This window comes from Octopus sinensis, linkage group LG11 (assembly GCF_006345805.1).
Source record: "Octopus sinensis linkage group LG11, ASM634580v1, whole genome shotgun sequence".
Classification (NCBI taxonomy): Eukaryota; Metazoa; Mollusca; class Cephalopoda; order Octopoda; family Octopodidae; genus Octopus; species Octopus sinensis.
In genome coordinates this window covers 71589148-71606979 of record NC_043007.1, presented here as the reverse complement: position 1 = coordinate 71606979, position 17832 = coordinate 71589148, and the positions used below count along the sequence as shown (strand labels likewise).

At 37.1% G+C, this 17832-nt stretch overlaps 1 protein-coding gene across 7 annotated transcripts in view; it reads left to right on the top strand.

Annotated features, from left to right (window-relative positions):
• Positions 1-17832, top strand: part of LOC115217076 (carboxypeptidase Q) — an 83660-nt gene that overhangs the window by 54639 nt on the left and 11189 nt on the right. For all 7 annotated transcript variants that reach the window (XM_036507687.1, XM_036507685.1, XM_036507683.1 and 4 more), the window contains exons 6-11: positions 1140-1307; positions 3247-3411; positions 5783-5867; positions 7999-8102; positions 8982-9068; positions 10966-11037. In XM_036507687.1, the coding sequence (XP_036363580.1) occupies positions 1140-1307; positions 3247-3411; positions 5783-5867; positions 7999-8102; positions 8982-9068; positions 10966-11037 (681 nt within the window). The remainder of the gene's footprint in view (positions 1-1139; positions 1308-3246; positions 3412-5782; positions 5868-7998; positions 8103-8981; positions 9069-10965; positions 11038-17832) is intronic.

Sequence of the window (17832 nt, the reverse complement as noted above, 5' to 3'; positions counted from 1 at the left end):
CAGTAGTATTTTAGGGGTCCATGAGAAATTTTTCTTTAGATGTATTTATTGCAAGAAATAACTTGGTTTCTTTCTCTCACATTTTGCATAGTTCAATATGTCTCCATCCATTGAAAAATGTTCCCTCAGAGAGTTCTGTTGCAAACCTATACAAGTGAATGAATGCAAAATAAAATAGGAATTTTGAAAGAAGTATCTATAAAGTTAGTTTTCATACATTGAATGGCTATGGGGATCTGTCAGAGTAAAACAGTAATCAAAGAGATCCATAGGTAAAAAAAAAAAAATTGTTGATAACCCCTGATATAGATAAAGAGTTGCATGTTTAGCTGAAAAATGTGAAGCATTTATAACATTAAAAGGTCACAAGGCCAACTGCAGAAACAGACCAAGTTATAGATTCACCCTTTAGTATTTAAACCAGCCATATCAGTCTTCCTCTTTTATATTCAAACCAAACCAGATCTGGCCTCTCACACCTACTCTAAAATATCGTCCTTAAAATAAACAATAACATCATCAGTATCTCACATTTACAAGATGATTTACAATTAATTTAAAGCAATGTGAATAAATAAGCATTGCATTTTATAGAGTAATCTGATGCTAAAGGGTTAATAAACACCACTAGCATTAAGTTAGGACTAATCAATGAAATATATTCAGTGATATTAAAATTAGGAAGGGTGCCATCCTACAAAAATGGAACAACAGTACCACAACAAAATAAGGGTTCAGTGCTATTTCCAATAAGTCACAAGTTATGTACATCCAATCTCATAGTTTTGATATTTTACTTCTCAATATTCAGATCCTGATTAATTAAGACAGCAAAGTTCACATGTAATTGCATCAGCACTGAAGGATCAGTCATAGAACTAATTGCACACATGCCCTGCTCTGTGAACATGGGTTGGCTTGAGTAAAAATATCTGATCCTGCTGTCCTTTTTGATGTCTCAATGAGTCTCAGAGTCCTGCTAGCTATGAAACATATGTAGCCTGGATTTTATATACTCCATTCCCTAAATTTGGATATATATATATGTGTGTGTGTGTGTGTGTAATTCTATAATTATAACCTTTATTTTGTATTTATTGTCGTTATTTATTTGTTCTATTTCTTTTTTTAAATTCCAGGTACCACGTTGGGTGCGTGGCAAGGAATCTGCTACTATGCTGGAACCACAATATCACGAAATGGCCATTTTGGGGTTGGGTAGCAGTATAGCTACTCCTAAGAATGGCATCAAGGCAGAAGTACTTGTTGTCAACAGTTTTGAAGAATTAAGAAAGAAAGCACAAATGGTAAATGCTTCAGCTTCCTTAAAATTCAAATGTAAATCTACCCAATCAAATGAAAGGTACAATTCCAAGCCAACCAATCATAAACATTGAGACATTGTGAGAAATGAAATTGCTTCTCTCAGGTTCTCTACACGGTTGCTCAGTCTACTAGAAATAATAGCCTAATTTCATTCAAATCACATTGTACTACTGTAAAAAAAGGAAGAATACATTAGAAAATATATCCCAAGATAGACTGTATATGAATATTAAACAGGGTAGTCATGGTTGGAGTGCATTTATTTGTCTATCTGCTAATCTGGGGATAATCAACTGAGGAGTATTCTGTTTGGTCATTCTACCTGCTAAAAACAGCAGGTAGAAACCTCCCTCAAATCACACCTTGCTCTCTAGTTAATGTAGTGTTGCATATTCCTAAAAAGGTAGGATGGTCATGTCTAGCATGCTTTTGACAATATTTCCTGGGTTGACCCTGGGCTAAACAATAATTGTAACACTTGGTTATGAGCAATTACTCTTCTGACTGACTTAGTTGCAGAATAACTTGCACTAAGATATTTGTAACATTCAGTTCATAATTGGGCCAACCAAAGCCTTGTGAGTGGATTTGGTAGACGGAAACTGAAAGAAGCCTGTTGTATATATGTATATGTGTGTGTGTGTATGTGTGTCTGTGTTTGTCCTCCAACATCACTTGACAACTGATGCTGGTGTGTTTACATCCCCGTAACTTACGGTTCGGCAAAAGAGACTGATAGAATAAGTACTAGTCTTACAAAGAATAAGTCCTGGGGTCGATTTGCTTGACTAAAGGCAGTGCTCCAGCATGGCCACAGCCAAATGACTGAATAGCTGAAATGTTTCTAAGCATTTTTCCCAATGTGCTAATGATTCTGCCAAGCTCACTGCCTTAACTTATTGAAGAAGTGAGAAAATCACTTTGCTTGATTCAGTCGCAGTCACTGCAAAATCTTGGTGGAAACAGAGTATCATATGATAAAACATAGTAGGTAGGAGGAAATGTGAAGATTAGTCTGATAGGAGAATCAAACACAACAAATGTGATTGCTGAACATCAAGTGTTTCATCTACTGAATCCTATATTGAAGGTGAGATGAGTACAGCTAAAAACAACAAACTCACAAAAGCTTCTATATGGCTGCTCAGCCTGCAGAAATAGCAGCCAAATTCCTTTAGATTAGATCTTACTATCTTAAAAAGGGAAAGATATGCCAGATAGTATAGTCCTGCATATATTGTATGAAAATAAGATGGAATGGTCACAACGGATACATTTTGGCCATAGAATTGCTTTATCTAAAATATTGTTCAATGAACTCCAGCATAGCTGCAGTCAAGTGACAGAAGCAAGTGAAAGAGTAAAAGAACACCAGCAACAACAGTAACAACAACAGAAAAGACACCCTAATAAATATATGCTATTACAATCTAATATGACAGGTCACACAACATTGTTGTTAAATAAAGAAATATTTTCATGCTTTATCAATAAGAATTGTGCTTGTGCATTAAATCATAAGTTAACACAAGTTTATTGTGACAATAACAGAATATAAATATGTCTGAAATAACTGCACTTGGGAATTGGCCCACCAAAGATTGTACGGCTGAAGTTACATTCTAAATTAATGTCCCTTAAGATGTGATTTTTATACTGAAAAATAGATTAATTTTACCAGCATCCTGTTGTCACATTGCAGCAATAGCGATTTTGAAATGTATGGAAAAAAAAAAAACTGTGCAGAAATATCATTGAAATGTTTGTTGACTTAAGGAAAAACAAACAATTTGTTTAGTGTTATATGGCATTTTTCATTTCTGTAATTTATTTATTCAATTTTTTTTTATCTGTCATACAACTACTTCAGTTTCAGGATCTTGAAAAAACTTCCTTTTCAAATTGCTTTATATTTTGCAGGCTGAAGGTAAAATTGTTGTTTTCAACCAAAAATGGATAAGTTATGGAGAAACAGTTCAATATCGGACCCAAGGGGCAAGTGAAGCAGCCAAAGTTGGAGCTTTAGCCTGTCTTATCAGAAGTGTTACACCTTTTTCAATCTATAGTCCTCACACAGGACATCAGGTAAGAAATACAATGATTAAATGTAGTTATAAAATGCTCTCATAAATGCTTAAATAGCAGCTGATAAGAAATGATTTAATAAGGTTAAGCATTTAAAATGATTTGTACTCTATAACATGGGGGTTGAAGATAGAAATTTCATTATTTCCTTGAATATGAGCAGGCATTGGTGTGCTGTTGTGAAGTTTGCTTTACAGGAAATGATAAAAAAGCTTATCAGAAACATAGTATATAGTGTATATATATATATATATATATATATATATATATATATATACACATATATATATACATATATAGAAAAATAAATATCTATCATTACATTGTGCATCTATGAATGTTTACCAGGTTGAGTTAAAAGGTTTTTTTTTTAGTATTTTAAGCCTTAATTAACAGTTCAAATGAATTACATACGTAAAATGTCTATTCATCATAATATATCCCTTCTTATTCTATTGTCTGTTACCATCATTGTGCTAGAAGCTCGTTTCCACTCTTATGTCATTTGCCTTGTTTGGCAGCAAAAAACTCACTGCATCCGTTTTCAACCTCATCCACATTCTTGAGCCCCAGTCTGTGTAGAAATGAGCCATGGCTTGGAAAAGGTGGTAATCTGATGTTGCAATGTCTGTAGGTAGCATGAAGCAACACTTCCAGCCCCTCAAGTTCCTCAAGTTTGTGCTTGGTCACGTTGGCAGTGTGTGCTGAGGCATTGTCATGCTGTAGGAGTGTGCATCTTTGATTGTCCAATGGTGTGTAGCAGCCTTTCAAAGCATCATGTACTTGCTGCAGTTGTTGAGCCTAAACGTTAGCATTCACTGCGTAACCATTTGGGACAAGCTCAGAGTGCAACATCTCCTCGAAATTCCATCAAACACACAACATGACCTTCTACTCAAACCTCTCTTGTTTGACAACAGGTTCTGAAGCCATGCTGGAATGAAGCCACTAATTTCTTTAAGATTATCAAAATAATCCATTCTTCATTCCCAGTTACAATTCAACACAAAAAACGGGTGTCACAAGAATTTGCCAGCAGTTGTTTGCAAATTCTCACATTGTTGAGCCTGGTCATTGGCCAGTTCATGAAGAGCATTTCGACATCATCTGTTCACAAGGCTGAGTTTATGGAGTTTTGTGAATAATCAAGTTCTACCAACAATTCATGAGTGCTTATGCTTGGCTGATGTTCAACCATTTCAAGCAAGGCCTCTCTGACCTTAATTTGTCTCCAAGTCTGGTGTCACCTTCCCTGAAATGCCTGAACCAGTTTTATGTCATATGTTCATTGACAGTTCCTAGGCCTTCCACACTGTTAATTTCTTTTGCCACTGCCCTTGCACTCATTCCTACTTTTCCACAAGTAGCATAAAATAGCTCTAATTGTAATTTTTTCATTGCTCATTATCAAAGCTGTAGAATAAAGAATAAACACTTAATGTTCATATGCTATGTATGAAAATAAAGAATAAACATTTCATCAATGACTGGGCAACAAGTTGTATCAAATTAATCATGTAACATGGCGATACAAGCTATCAAAAATCATCAGTGAAAATCTGGAAAACATTTTGCATCAACCTGGTACATTCTGTAATGTCAATACTTGAAATTAATTGGGCAAAATTGGAGAGATTATGTTAACAATTCCATAGCAACAAATTGACCCTTAGTTCTGAAATTTCAAAACAGCTGGAATAAAAATGTCTTGCATGGAAAACAGGTAGTGATTAGGGACAGGAAGAGCATGTGGTTGTGAAATAATGTTTTAATAATAAGTCTTCATTCAGCCTATACTAGCATGGAAAATGGTTGTTAAATGAATGAATAAATATCATATTCATCATAAGTTCTCTTTAAAATCTACGTTATTTACTTAGTGATATTGCCTGTGCTACTTACTATACAATAGATTTGTGCTATTATTTCTCTTTAATCCTTTGATATTACCAGCTTAATACAAGACTGACCATTTTAAAGTGTGTATATTTAAATTAAAATTGTCCATAATAATTTTGATGAGATTGCAGAATTGTTAGTACACTGGGAAAAATGCTTAGTGGCTTTTTGTCCATCTTTATGTTCTGAGTTCAAATTCTGTCAAGGTCAGTTTTGCCTTTCGTCCTTTCAGGGTCAATGAAACAAGTACCAGATAGCACTGGGGTCAATGTAATTGACTGGCACCTATCCCTGGAATTTCAGGCCTTGTGCCTATAACAGAAAGGATTATCATTCAATCCCTAATATAAATACTTTGAATATTCCTAAAATTACATCCCAAATATGACAATAAAACTGATAATACAAGTAAAATTAATTTATGGCTATAATAAAACTTTTCTGCTATTCTTGATAATTTTGCAATATTTAGTATTATAGTGAAGGTGTCCGTAAAATTCCTACAGCATGTATAACTGTTGAAGATGCTGAGATGATGGAGCGTATGTCTAAACGAGGTTTGTATCTCTATTTCAAAATAATTTTTAATCTGTTTTAAAATTTTGTGTTATAACTCCTTCAAGTCTTTTTTTGTCATTTCTATTTTAGATGACACCAGATTTCCTTCCATCTAACATTTGTACTTTGCATGTTCATTTGGATATGTGAATTTGTCCATCACCAAACTTCTTTTCTTTTCTGCTTTTTATCCTCCCCCTCCTCCTCCACCACTACAAAATCCACGTCGATGGATTTGTATAGGGATACCACATCCATGCTACCCACTATACATCCTGTCAGGTCGCAGGTGTTGTGTTCAGTTGTTGATCCTGCTGAGGAGATCTTCCATGCTATCACAAACATCTAGTGACATCTGGATTATGGGGTGTATGATCATTGAGAGGAAGTAGGAGATCCTGTAGTTGCTAGCAATATTCACTCCGTAGACTGGTCTTGTTGGTGGTCCCGCCACTGGATTGGTGGTTATTTTGTGGTCCTTGCGAAGTCCATACAGCATCAGGATATCGTTGTTCCAGGCCTGGAAGTTATTGGCCATGAGATCCAAGAACAATTGTCCACATCATTATGTGTGCGTTGAGGACCTTTTCTTTCTCCTCATGCGCCTGTAAAGTTACTTTCATATTGGTGATGTGAGATTGCATTGCCTGGATGTAATTCGCCAGGCTGTCTGTTGACATTCTGCCAGACTTATCTGTGGGGAGGCATACCACCTCTCCATTCCTTGTGCACTGCATGTGCTTATGTAGGCCACTCGTGGGTATATACTTGAGTTGTTGGGCCTCTGTCCTATTCTGTCTCTTAGTGTATAGTTCTAAAGTCTAAGTTTTGTCCTAGCTATAGTGAATTCTGCTTCCATGTGGTCACTAATATGTCTTGGGATGCAGACCCTTTTGTTAAAGGGTTGTGTTGTTGGGTATATACAGCTCATGTTGTAAGATTTGTCACATGTGTTGAAGAACTGAGTGTCAAGGGGGTGGGTATTCATGTTGCTGGTCCTTCTAGGGTTATCTTTCTCACTACCACTACTGTTACCACTACTACCATTACTGCTACCATCATTAACCACACTACTACTACTACCACCACCATTGTAAAGCTAGGAATATAGTCTATAGTATAAGATGTACAGAGGGACAGTGCAGAAACAAGACACCGACATACATAAGGGAGACAGCATGGAACATAGGAGAACAGGTAAATGAGCATTGGAGGGAACTTAAGGAAGAGAAGCACACATCGGCTCTATACCAGCTCACCAAGTGGGAACACGGGGGCTCACTCAAAAAACAGGTACTTTTTTCTTCAAGATATTTTTCTTTAAATTTAACCCAATTGTAATTGAGGTTGCTTATAAAATATCTGGATAATTTTTGGTGTTTAACCATCAATATTCTTTTCTTTTTTGGGATTCTGCATCAATTTTTTTCCAAACTAATATCTAATTTGGTAATCTTTCTTTCCATTTCTTGCTAGTATCTTCCTGACATCTTGGGCAAAGAACCTCACTGTGTATGTTGATAGGCTATTAAAATATACACACCAGCAACATTATTCTTCTCAGTGCATGTAATGTACCAGTGAAAACAATTTTTTGCACTTCTAGTTGGGATGGTAAACCAAGGATCATTCTCAAATAATTTTCAGTTCTTTTTTTGATAATTCCCCATACTCCTACAATCACTGGTTTTCTAATCACCTTGAGACACTACATTTTTTCAATTTCAATGGACAAATCTTTGGATTTTCTAAGCTTGTCAAATTCTTTTGCCACAATATCATAATCACAAGGGATACTCATATTAGTCTATATACTGACCTTGTTGTTTTAGTCTTTTACAACAATATCCGGTTTATTAGCTTAGATGGTTCTATCTGCATGCACAGGAAAATCCTAAAGAACTGTTGCATTTTTTTCCTTCGGTGATGCTTATATCACTTGTCATCAGCTTTGATTTTATAATGCTGACGTATTAATACCACCACCACCGCCGCCGCCGCCACCGCCACCGCCACCGCCACCACCACCATCACCATCATCATCATCATCATCATCATCATCATCATCATCATCATTATTATTACTCATTATCTTATTTTTGTTGCACTGGGTATTTTTTCTTATTTCAGGAAGTAAAATTGTTGTAGTCTTGAAGATGTCTGCTCAAACACTTAACTCTACTGATTCCAGAAATATTGTTGCTGAAGTTGTAGGTCACAAGTACCCTGAACAGGTAAGATCAATCTAAATAAGTACACTGAACAGGTACATTTAATATAAATAAGTACCTTGAGTGGGTATATTTAATTTAAATAAAAACCCTGCATAGGTACATTGAATCTAAATAAGTCCTCTGAATAGAAAAGTTCGATCTAAGTAAGTACCCTGAGCAGGTATGCTCAATTAAAATAAAAACTTTGAACATGTACAAGCAATCTAAATAAGTACATTGAACAGGGTACATATTTAGAGTGAGTTGTTTGTGTCTATAAATAATAAATAGAAAAAATTTGTGAAATAGTAGAAGCAAAGACTAGAATTGAAGAGCCTTAGAGACAACCTAGCAAAAACCAAAGTCTTAATAAGTAGGAAGGCAGACAAACCACAAATCCCATCAGGTAGATGGCCCTGATTGATCTGTAGAAAAGGCATAGGTATAAATTCCATAAGATGTACCCAGTGTAAGCTATGGACGCATAAGAGATGCAGCAATATCAAAGGAAGGCTAACTGGGAAGACAGTTGTTCTGCTTGCTAGACATAATAACTAAATCTTCATTGAATCACACCCACTGTTTCCAAATAGGAAGCACACACTGGTTAGTGTGGTCCTATACACTATGGCTGAAATAAAGAACAAGATGGTCATATTTAGAATGCGTTTGATCTAATGTTTTCTCAAGCAGAGCCGACTATGGGTTAAACATCAACAAACAACAAGAACTTAAGAGTAGGTAAAGGAGAAAGAAGAAAAAAAAACAGTGGGAAGAGATATTAAATGGTTAATTCTTTGATTAGTTCATTCATTAAGTTCATTGATAATTGAATTAGTTCATTATAATTTGAGTTCCCAGCATCATCAACTCTAAACTATTTTATGTATTTTTAAACAGACTGTTTTAGTGAGTGGCCATATTGACAGCTGGGATGTTGGTCAAGGAGCCATGGATGATGGGGGAGGTGCCTTTATTTCCTGGCAGGTATTTATCTTAAAATTTTAATAATTCATTTTTACTTTGGCATTTTTACTAAAATATAAGTTCTGATAAATGTTTAACATCATCTTATTTATTTATTTGCTTTAGTTGTCATTGAAATATTTTTGCTATAACCCTTTAGCATTTAAACCAATCACATCCAGCTCAAATATTCTACATGTATTATGTTAAAAAACTAGTCAGATCCAGCTTTTCACACCTACCCTACAATGTTATTCTAAAAATAATCAATCACAGCATTGAAATCTTTTAGCTATGATATAATGCATGATTAATTCAGAATATTGTGAATAGATAAGCATTATATTTGACAGAGTAATCTGAACGCTAATGGGTCAGTTTATCTTTATGGACAGAGGCATAGCAGTTTAATGTCATGTGATATTATATACCATACATAAAACAATTGGCGAATCAAATTACCTTCAAGATTATTTTGAAAGTTTAATGTCCTGCTGTATATTTGTTTTAGCCTTACTGGGGATCTTTTAGTTTCAGCTTAATTCTATCATGCTGTGTTCCCAGTATACCAGGAATAGCCTAGATACATAACATGGCAGTCCTGACTAGGATTATGTTACTACTTTTTAACCCTAGGAAAACATCTTTTCCACCTGATTTATCAACACATGAAATATGTCTTAGATATACTGTAAGCAAGGGGGCTCACTGCTCCCTTCTAGCCATTGGCAGTACCAGCAGACTAATGGTTTCTGGGTTATTTCACTTCCTCAGTGCTGGATAGAAGGGAGCAGTGAACCCCCTCGCTTGCAGTATGTCTAGGACACAGGTCATGTGTCAATAAACCAGCTGGAAAAGATATTTTCCTGAGATTAAAAAGTAGTAACATAGTCCTAGTCAGGACTACCACATTATTATGTTGGCAAGTTAAAATAACTATCCAGTACTGTTACTATTTAGATTCCAAATTGGCTATTTAAATCTAACCAAGATCTACAGGATTCCCGTTAAAGCTGTAATGAACAAGAAAAAGAAGATAAAATACTATAAATAGACAACCAATCACATTGCAGCTTTGTAATGAAGTGTGTTAATAGTAGCCTACTTAGCTGTTGTTTATTTTTGTTTCTTATAAAATAACAAAAGAACGATTCTTTTGCAATGAAATGAGTGCATAATGAACCCAGAACAAAAAAGGCCAAGACTCTTTACAGTTAAGGAAATCATTGATGATATTTACTCTTAAGATGAATAACTTATCCTTATGCAGACAATAAGAGTGATGTGGACATCAAACTGGTTAAAGAGATGAGGAAAGTAGCAATTCAGGCAAACAAATATGTTAGTTGAGAGACAGACTTATAGTTGTTATTCTCCTGAATTTTTAACCATTTTATCCGTTTGTTTGCCATCTATCATTATTCTTGAGCTGTGTACGCAACTATTTATTTTGTTTGACTCAGGAGACCAGGTGGAGGGTTAAGTTAGACAAAAGGGCACAGATCTGAGAGAGTTAATGTGAGATGGATACAATTCATATTTAAACTACAACCAACCATCACTTGTGGCTTGGTAAGTTGCACCATGCTTTCTCTAATTGATTCAGGGACCTCTATAGTCATTGGTAGACATAGACGCCCTCCCAATTTTCTTACAGTTGACCCTGTGAAATATTCAGAAGGTGACACCTGGAAGGAGAGAAAGGGCTGCACTGGTATCCAGTTCATATTCTTTATAGATATTTATATTGGTGGATCATGAAATGAAACACCTTGCTCAAAAGGATACAATTCATTGTTAAGTCTAAGAATTTACCAGTAATTTTAAGAAGAGGGAATTCGTTTTTGTTTAAAATATTTTATTTCAGTAGTTTTTTTTGTGTAAATGAAATAATTATTTATTGTAAATGACTTTCTAGGCTATAACAATTCTCCATGAATTGGGTCTGCGGCCTAAAAGGACTGTTCGAGCTGTTTTATGGACTGCTGAGGTAAGGTATTTCTTTTTCCATACATCCAAGGAATTTATCCAGGAAAGGGCAACAAAGAAGGAGGTAGGAGAGAGGGGCTTCCATATACCCTCCACAGTCAAGTCAGAGGGAGCCCTAGCTGATATGTGGCAGAATATGTGCTTCATCAACTGGGGCAAAGCATACAGGAGCATATCCCTGATGTTTGAAACCAAGAATCAGGCTGAGTTGGTGCATCATATGCCTATCCACTCAGGCTAATATTACAATACACAGGTTCCAGAAGTAGGAGGGTCATTCTTGGATTGCCATCTGCTTTGCATACTGAAAGGATTGGTTGACTGGCAAAATTGTTAGGGAATCACGAAAAATGCTTTATGGTGTTTATTCTGACTCTTAGCATTCTCTTAGTTCCAATCTTGTTGAGCTCAACTTCGTCTTTTATCCTTTGAAGATTATCAAAATAAAGCACATGTCAAGTACTGGGGTCAGTGGCATCAACTTATCGCCTTTCTTCAAAATTGTTGGCCTTCTGCTTAAATCATTATTATTATTATTATTATTATTATTATTATTATTATTATTTTTATTATTATTATTATTATAATAATAAAAAGCACCCACTACACACTTGGAGTGGTTGGCGTTAGGAAGGGCATCCAGCTGTAGAAACTCTGCCAGATTAAGATTGGAGACTGGTGCAGCCATCTAGTTTGCCAGCCCTCAGTCAAAATCATCCAACCTATGCTAGCATGGAAAGCAGACGTTAAACGATGATTATTATTATTATTATCATTATTATTATTATTATTATTATTATTATTATTATTATTATTATTGAGTGAGAGAGCAGTGCATGCTATCAAAGTGACTCTGAGGTAAAATATACGAAGCCCAGTATATGCATCATGACTACTTGTCTGATAAGAGTACACCAGGCACACGCATTACAACCATATGTGCATGACATGGTGATCTCATATCAAGATAAACAGCACATGACCTTGCAGGTGGGGCCCAGTTAGAATTTTCTTCTGGTCATATAGCCCATCATGCTCAAAAGGTCCCTGAATAAGGATTGTTTAAGGATATTGAACGAACCACCTGTTTCCAAAGGTGAATTATCCAAACCTCCAAGAACTCTTTTCAACACATGGCTATGATGCTGCCCCACTACTTCTGCTCATGGTCAGAGATGCACATATCGTCAGCCACTAAAAGACATGATCAACTGGTTAAGGTCAAACAACTGACAAGCAAATCTGTGGTATTGAGCAGAATATTTGCTGTAGCCCATCTTTTATACCAAGACAAAACAATGTACATGATAACACTTCCAATCAGTTAGGATCAGAAGCCATGAGAGCGACTGTCTGGTACTGCATCAGAGCATTCACTGCATCAGGGCATTATTATTATGATTATATTATTATTATTATTATTATTATTATTATTATTATTATCATCATCATTATTATCATTGTGTGAGAGAGCGATGCATGCCATCAAAGTCTCACTGGGATACAAGTATAAGAAGCCCAATATACCTATCTGATAGGGTACACCAGGCACATGCACCACAACCATATATCAAGATAAACTACACATGACCTTGCAGGTGGGGCTCAGTTAAAATTTTCTTCAGGTCGAGTGGCCCATCCCACTCAAAAGGTTCCTGAATAAGGTTTGTTTAAGGATGAAGAGCAGAGCACCCATGTTTTCAGAGGTGAATTATTCAAACCCCACAAAATTCCTGGCTATGATGCTCCCCTACTACTTCTGCTCATGATCAGAGATGTACATATCATCAGCCACCAAGGAACATGCTCAACTGGTTACAGTCAAACAAATAACAAGCAAATCTGAGGTGTTGAGCAGAATATTTTCTGTGGTGCATCTTTTATACAAAGGCAAAACATGTAGATGATAGCACTTCTAATCAATAAAGATCAGAAGCCATAAGAGCCATTGTCTGGTATGGCATTATTATTATCACTATTATCATTATTATATTTTCAAAAGGATTGATGTAACTCTTCACAAAGGTAAACAGTCAAGACGAAGAGCACGATTCAATTGTAAGATATTTTATTAGTTGAACGATATTTCAACAGTATGTCTGTCTTTGTCAAGTCCAAAATAAGAAGTGATAAAAATTCAAAATTACAGAAATTTAAACGTAAGGTATGAACGAGAGCAACCAGTGTCCACATGTTGATGGAATGACATCATCAGTTTTTAAGTTACAATTTTATATCAGGTGAAAAGAAAAAGACAGAAAAAAACAGAAAAACGAAGACGACAGAAAAAAAAGGAAAGAAAAAGAGAGAAAGAAGAATATTTAATCAAACAGTTTTGTATAAATTTGATGATATTCTCCTGTCATCTTATTCATTCCTCCAGGGTGTGATGTTAATAACCTGCAAACATATTTCTCCTCATACATTCTGAGAAGTGAAAATGAAGCAGATTCAGAATATTTTCTGAGAATATGCACTTTCAAGTTGACACATTAAAAGCACCGTCCAAACGTGGCAGATGCCAGCGCTGCCTGACTGCCGTCTGTGTCGGTGACACGTAAAAAGCACCAACCGATCATGGCTGTTTGCCAGCCTCCTCTGGCCTCTGTGCCAGTGGCACCTAAAAAGCACCCACTACACTCATGGAGTGGTTGGCGTTAGGAAGGGCATCCAGCTATAGAAACACTGCCAGATCAGACTGGAGCCTGGTGCAGCCACCTGGCTTCCCAGACCCCAGTCGAACCATCCAACCCATGCTAGCATGGAAAACGGACATTAAACGATGATGCTGCTGATGATGATATATATATGTATATATATATATATTACTCTTTTACCATTTGAGTGTGGCCATGCTGGAACACCATCTTTTAGTTGAAGAAATCAACCCCTGGACTTATTCTTTGTAAGCCTGGTACTTATTCTATCGATATCTTTTGCCAAACTGCTAAGTTACAGGAATGTAAACACACCAACATTGGTTTCTAAGCGACAGTGGGGAGTAACAAACACAGACACAAATACATACACATAATACATATATATAGGACATACTTCATTCAGTTTCTGTCAACCAAATCCATTGATATTGCTTTGGTTGGCACAAGGGTATAGTAGAAGACACTTGCCCAAGGATTGAACCTGGAACTATATGGTTGGCAAGCAAGCTTCTTAGCACACAGTCACACCCCACCTATGTATATATAACTATACATTATATATATATATGCATATATATATATTTATATACATACTGAGGGAAGTGAACACATCACAAACCCCTTCAGGTAGATGGCCCTGCTCAATCTGTAGCAAAGATGTAGGTAGAAACTCCATAAGATGTACCCAGTGTAAACTATGGACACAAAAGGAAGGTCACCAAGAAGATAGCTTTTGTGTGCGGCAGATGCACAGAGGCAACAAGCACCACAGGTGATCAGAAAACTGATTCCATCACATGCCAGGAGGGGAAACTAGAAGTAGTTGATAGCTTCTGCTACCTAGGCTACCAAGTCTGTAGTCGTGGTGGATGCTTGGAGAGTGTTGTCACTAGAATAAGAATAGCCTGGGCAAAGTTCAGAAAGCTCCTGCCTCTACTGGTGACAAAGGGCCTCTCGCTTAGAGTGAAAGGTAGATTGTATGATGCATGTGTGTGAACTGCCATGCTACACAGCAGTGAAACATGGGCCGTGACTACATGAAAGAAATGAAGCTAGTATGATCCACTGGATGTGTAACGTCAGTGTGCACACATGACAGAGTGTAAGCACCTTGAGAGAAATGTTGGGCATAAGACGTATCAGATGTGGTGTGCAAGAAAGACAACTGCACTGAATTAGTCATGTGCTGCATATGGACGAGGAGAGCTGTGTGAAGAAGTGTCACTCCCTAACAGTGGAAGAAACCTGCGAAAGAGGGAGACACAGGAAGACATGGGATGAGGTGGTGAAGCATGACCTTCAAATATTGGGCCTCACAGAGGCAATGATAAAAGACTGAAACCTCTGGAGATATGCTGTGATTGAGAAGACCTGGCAAGTAAAGTGAGATCACAGCCATAGCCTACACCAGTGTCACATAACCAACCCACTTAAAAAGTACCTTTGAATCATTGGGTGACATTCCATGCTTGAGGAGACCTATTGAGTCAAGAAAAATCAAAATAGAAATCAAATCAAATCACAATCAAATGGAAATTGTAGTTGTGGAAGATTCCATTGCTGCCTAGTTGGCTCCCATACTGGTGGCAGGCAATAAGCACCATTCGAGAGTGGATCAGAAATAAAATGTCTTGCTCAAGAACACAAGACACAGCCCGGTCTGGGAATTGAACGCACAACCTCATGATCATAAGCTCGACACTCTAACCACTGAGCTATGTAACTTCATTCTCTCTCTCTCTCTCAATCTACATATATATATATATATATATATATGTTAATGTATGTATGTATGTATGTATGTATGTATGTAAATGTATGTATGTATGTATGTATGTATGTATATATCAGTGTAAGTATGTATTACTGTTTCTTTACTTTTATGTGATAGTTGTAAATGAGAGCCACTATCATGCAAGTAGTGTCTTTCATGGGAACTTGTCAGGTAATAAAATATTACCTAATTAGGAAACAGGTGAGGGCTGGTGACAGTTTCTTTCCACTATGCATTGAGCAGACACTAGCAAATACCAGCAGCAGCAGCAGCAGTAGTAACGGCAGCTGTGATAAGCAAAATAAAAAATAGAAATGATGTAAGTGTGATATTTGCCACTGTCAACAGCAGCAGGGAAAACAGCAACATTAATAAGACTGACAAGTGTCACAGAAGTACCTGTGAAGTGGAAGGGTAAAAGATTATGTTTCAAGGTCTAACTCATTTACTGGAGAACAAAGGTAGCAGCAGCAGCAGCAACAACAACAATAACATCATCATCATCGTTTAATGTCCGCTTTCCATGCTAGCATGAGTTGGACAGTTCAACCCAGATGGCTGCACCAGGCCCAGTCTGATCTGGCAGTGTTTCTACAGCTGGATGCCCTTCCTAACGCCAACCACTCCGAGAGTGTAGTGGGTGCTTTTTATGTGCCACCTGCACAGGTGCCAGACGAGGCTGGCAAATGGCCACGATCAGATGGTGCTTTTTATGTGCCACCGGCACGGGGGCCAGATGAGGCTGGCAACGGCCACAATCGGATGCTGCTTTTTCCATGCCACCGGCATGGAGGCCAGCCGGGGCGGCGCTGGCAACGGCCACGTTCGGATGGTTCTCTTACGTGCCACCAGCACAAACAAATATACGCCCGCAGAGGGACTCAAACCCGCGACCCTCAGATAACTTCCAATGTCAGTATATAAAAGTCTGATGTTCTACAGACTGAGCTATGCGAGAAACAGTAGTGAGGGCAACCTCATGAGCAATTGATCTTTTGCTTTGATGGTAATGAAATCAAGGCAGTTGTGTAACTTTCCATTAGCTGACAAAATCACAAAACTCATAAAAGTTAAACAACTTGTGAAATTGAATAGAAGAGAGCAGAAGTTGTATCAGCTGAAATTTGGCAAAATCTGCCAGGAAAAACAGTCATCTATTGGTGTATGTTTGCTAAAACCTGACGCTTAGAATCAGCTTCACAAATGCAGGTGGAAAGAGTCCTTGAAGAAATATATATTTCTTTACTACCCATAAGGTACTAAACACAGAGGGGACAAACAAGGACAGACAAAGGGATTAAGTCGATTACATTGACCCCAGTGCATAACTGGTACTTAATTTATTGACCCCCCGAAAGGATAAAAGGCAAAGTCGACCTCTGTGGAATTTGAACTCAGAACGTAACGGCAGATGAAATACGGCTACACATTTCGCCAGGCGTGCTAACGTTTCTGCCAGCTCGCCACCTGCAGACATATGAGAGGATGCTGTAAAGTTCCTTGCTTTGGGTAAAAGAAAATGCAGGAGGATCAATTAATTATGATTTTATTCAACATATTCCCTTCTCAGATTCATACACTTATTGCAGTGGCCTTTCAGTTTTTCTAAGCCCTGTAAAAGAACTTGCAAGGTTGGGCTTCCAATCAGGCCTTGTGTGATACATTTAAAACCACAAACTTTTCAGCACCTCCTTGTGTGTATAGATATATGTAGCTAGACAGATGGGGAATGTAGTGGTTCTCTTCAATAGCAAAGCAATCAAGATGAAACACTGCATAGCTCCCATTCATGACAGGGTTTTCACTCAATACTCAGTTTATTTACTGGAGGAGGCGAAAAAGATCTCAGATCTAATCTCCCAAGAGTGGAGCTGTGAGATGTGGTTGAAGGCAAAAATCAAAAAAATCCATTTACGTGGTGCAGAAGGCCACTTCAAAGTTTTCTTCTCTCAACAAATCTCACTGAAGATATGTATATATATATATATATATAATAAATATAAGAGAGTGGTCACTATATGGCTCACTCTAGCACCAGTTAATCCAAAAGGTTTCAACCACAAAAATACATGTTTCCCATGAAAGTCAATACGATTGTTAGCTCACACGGACAGGGCAAATAAAAAATAACAAAAATACAGATTATTTTGGGACAATGTTTCGCTATTAATGAATTAAATGTATTTTACTTACAAAAAAATCCACTTGTAGCTCGTCAGCCAAAACTATCTGGATGAAATCCACTCAATCACACGCCAGATTTTACCATAACGATAAATACGCGTGTGGTTCAATTGATTACATCCGACGTTATAATTCAAATGCCCCAACTAACAGCGCGCCAAACTTTCACGGAAAACAA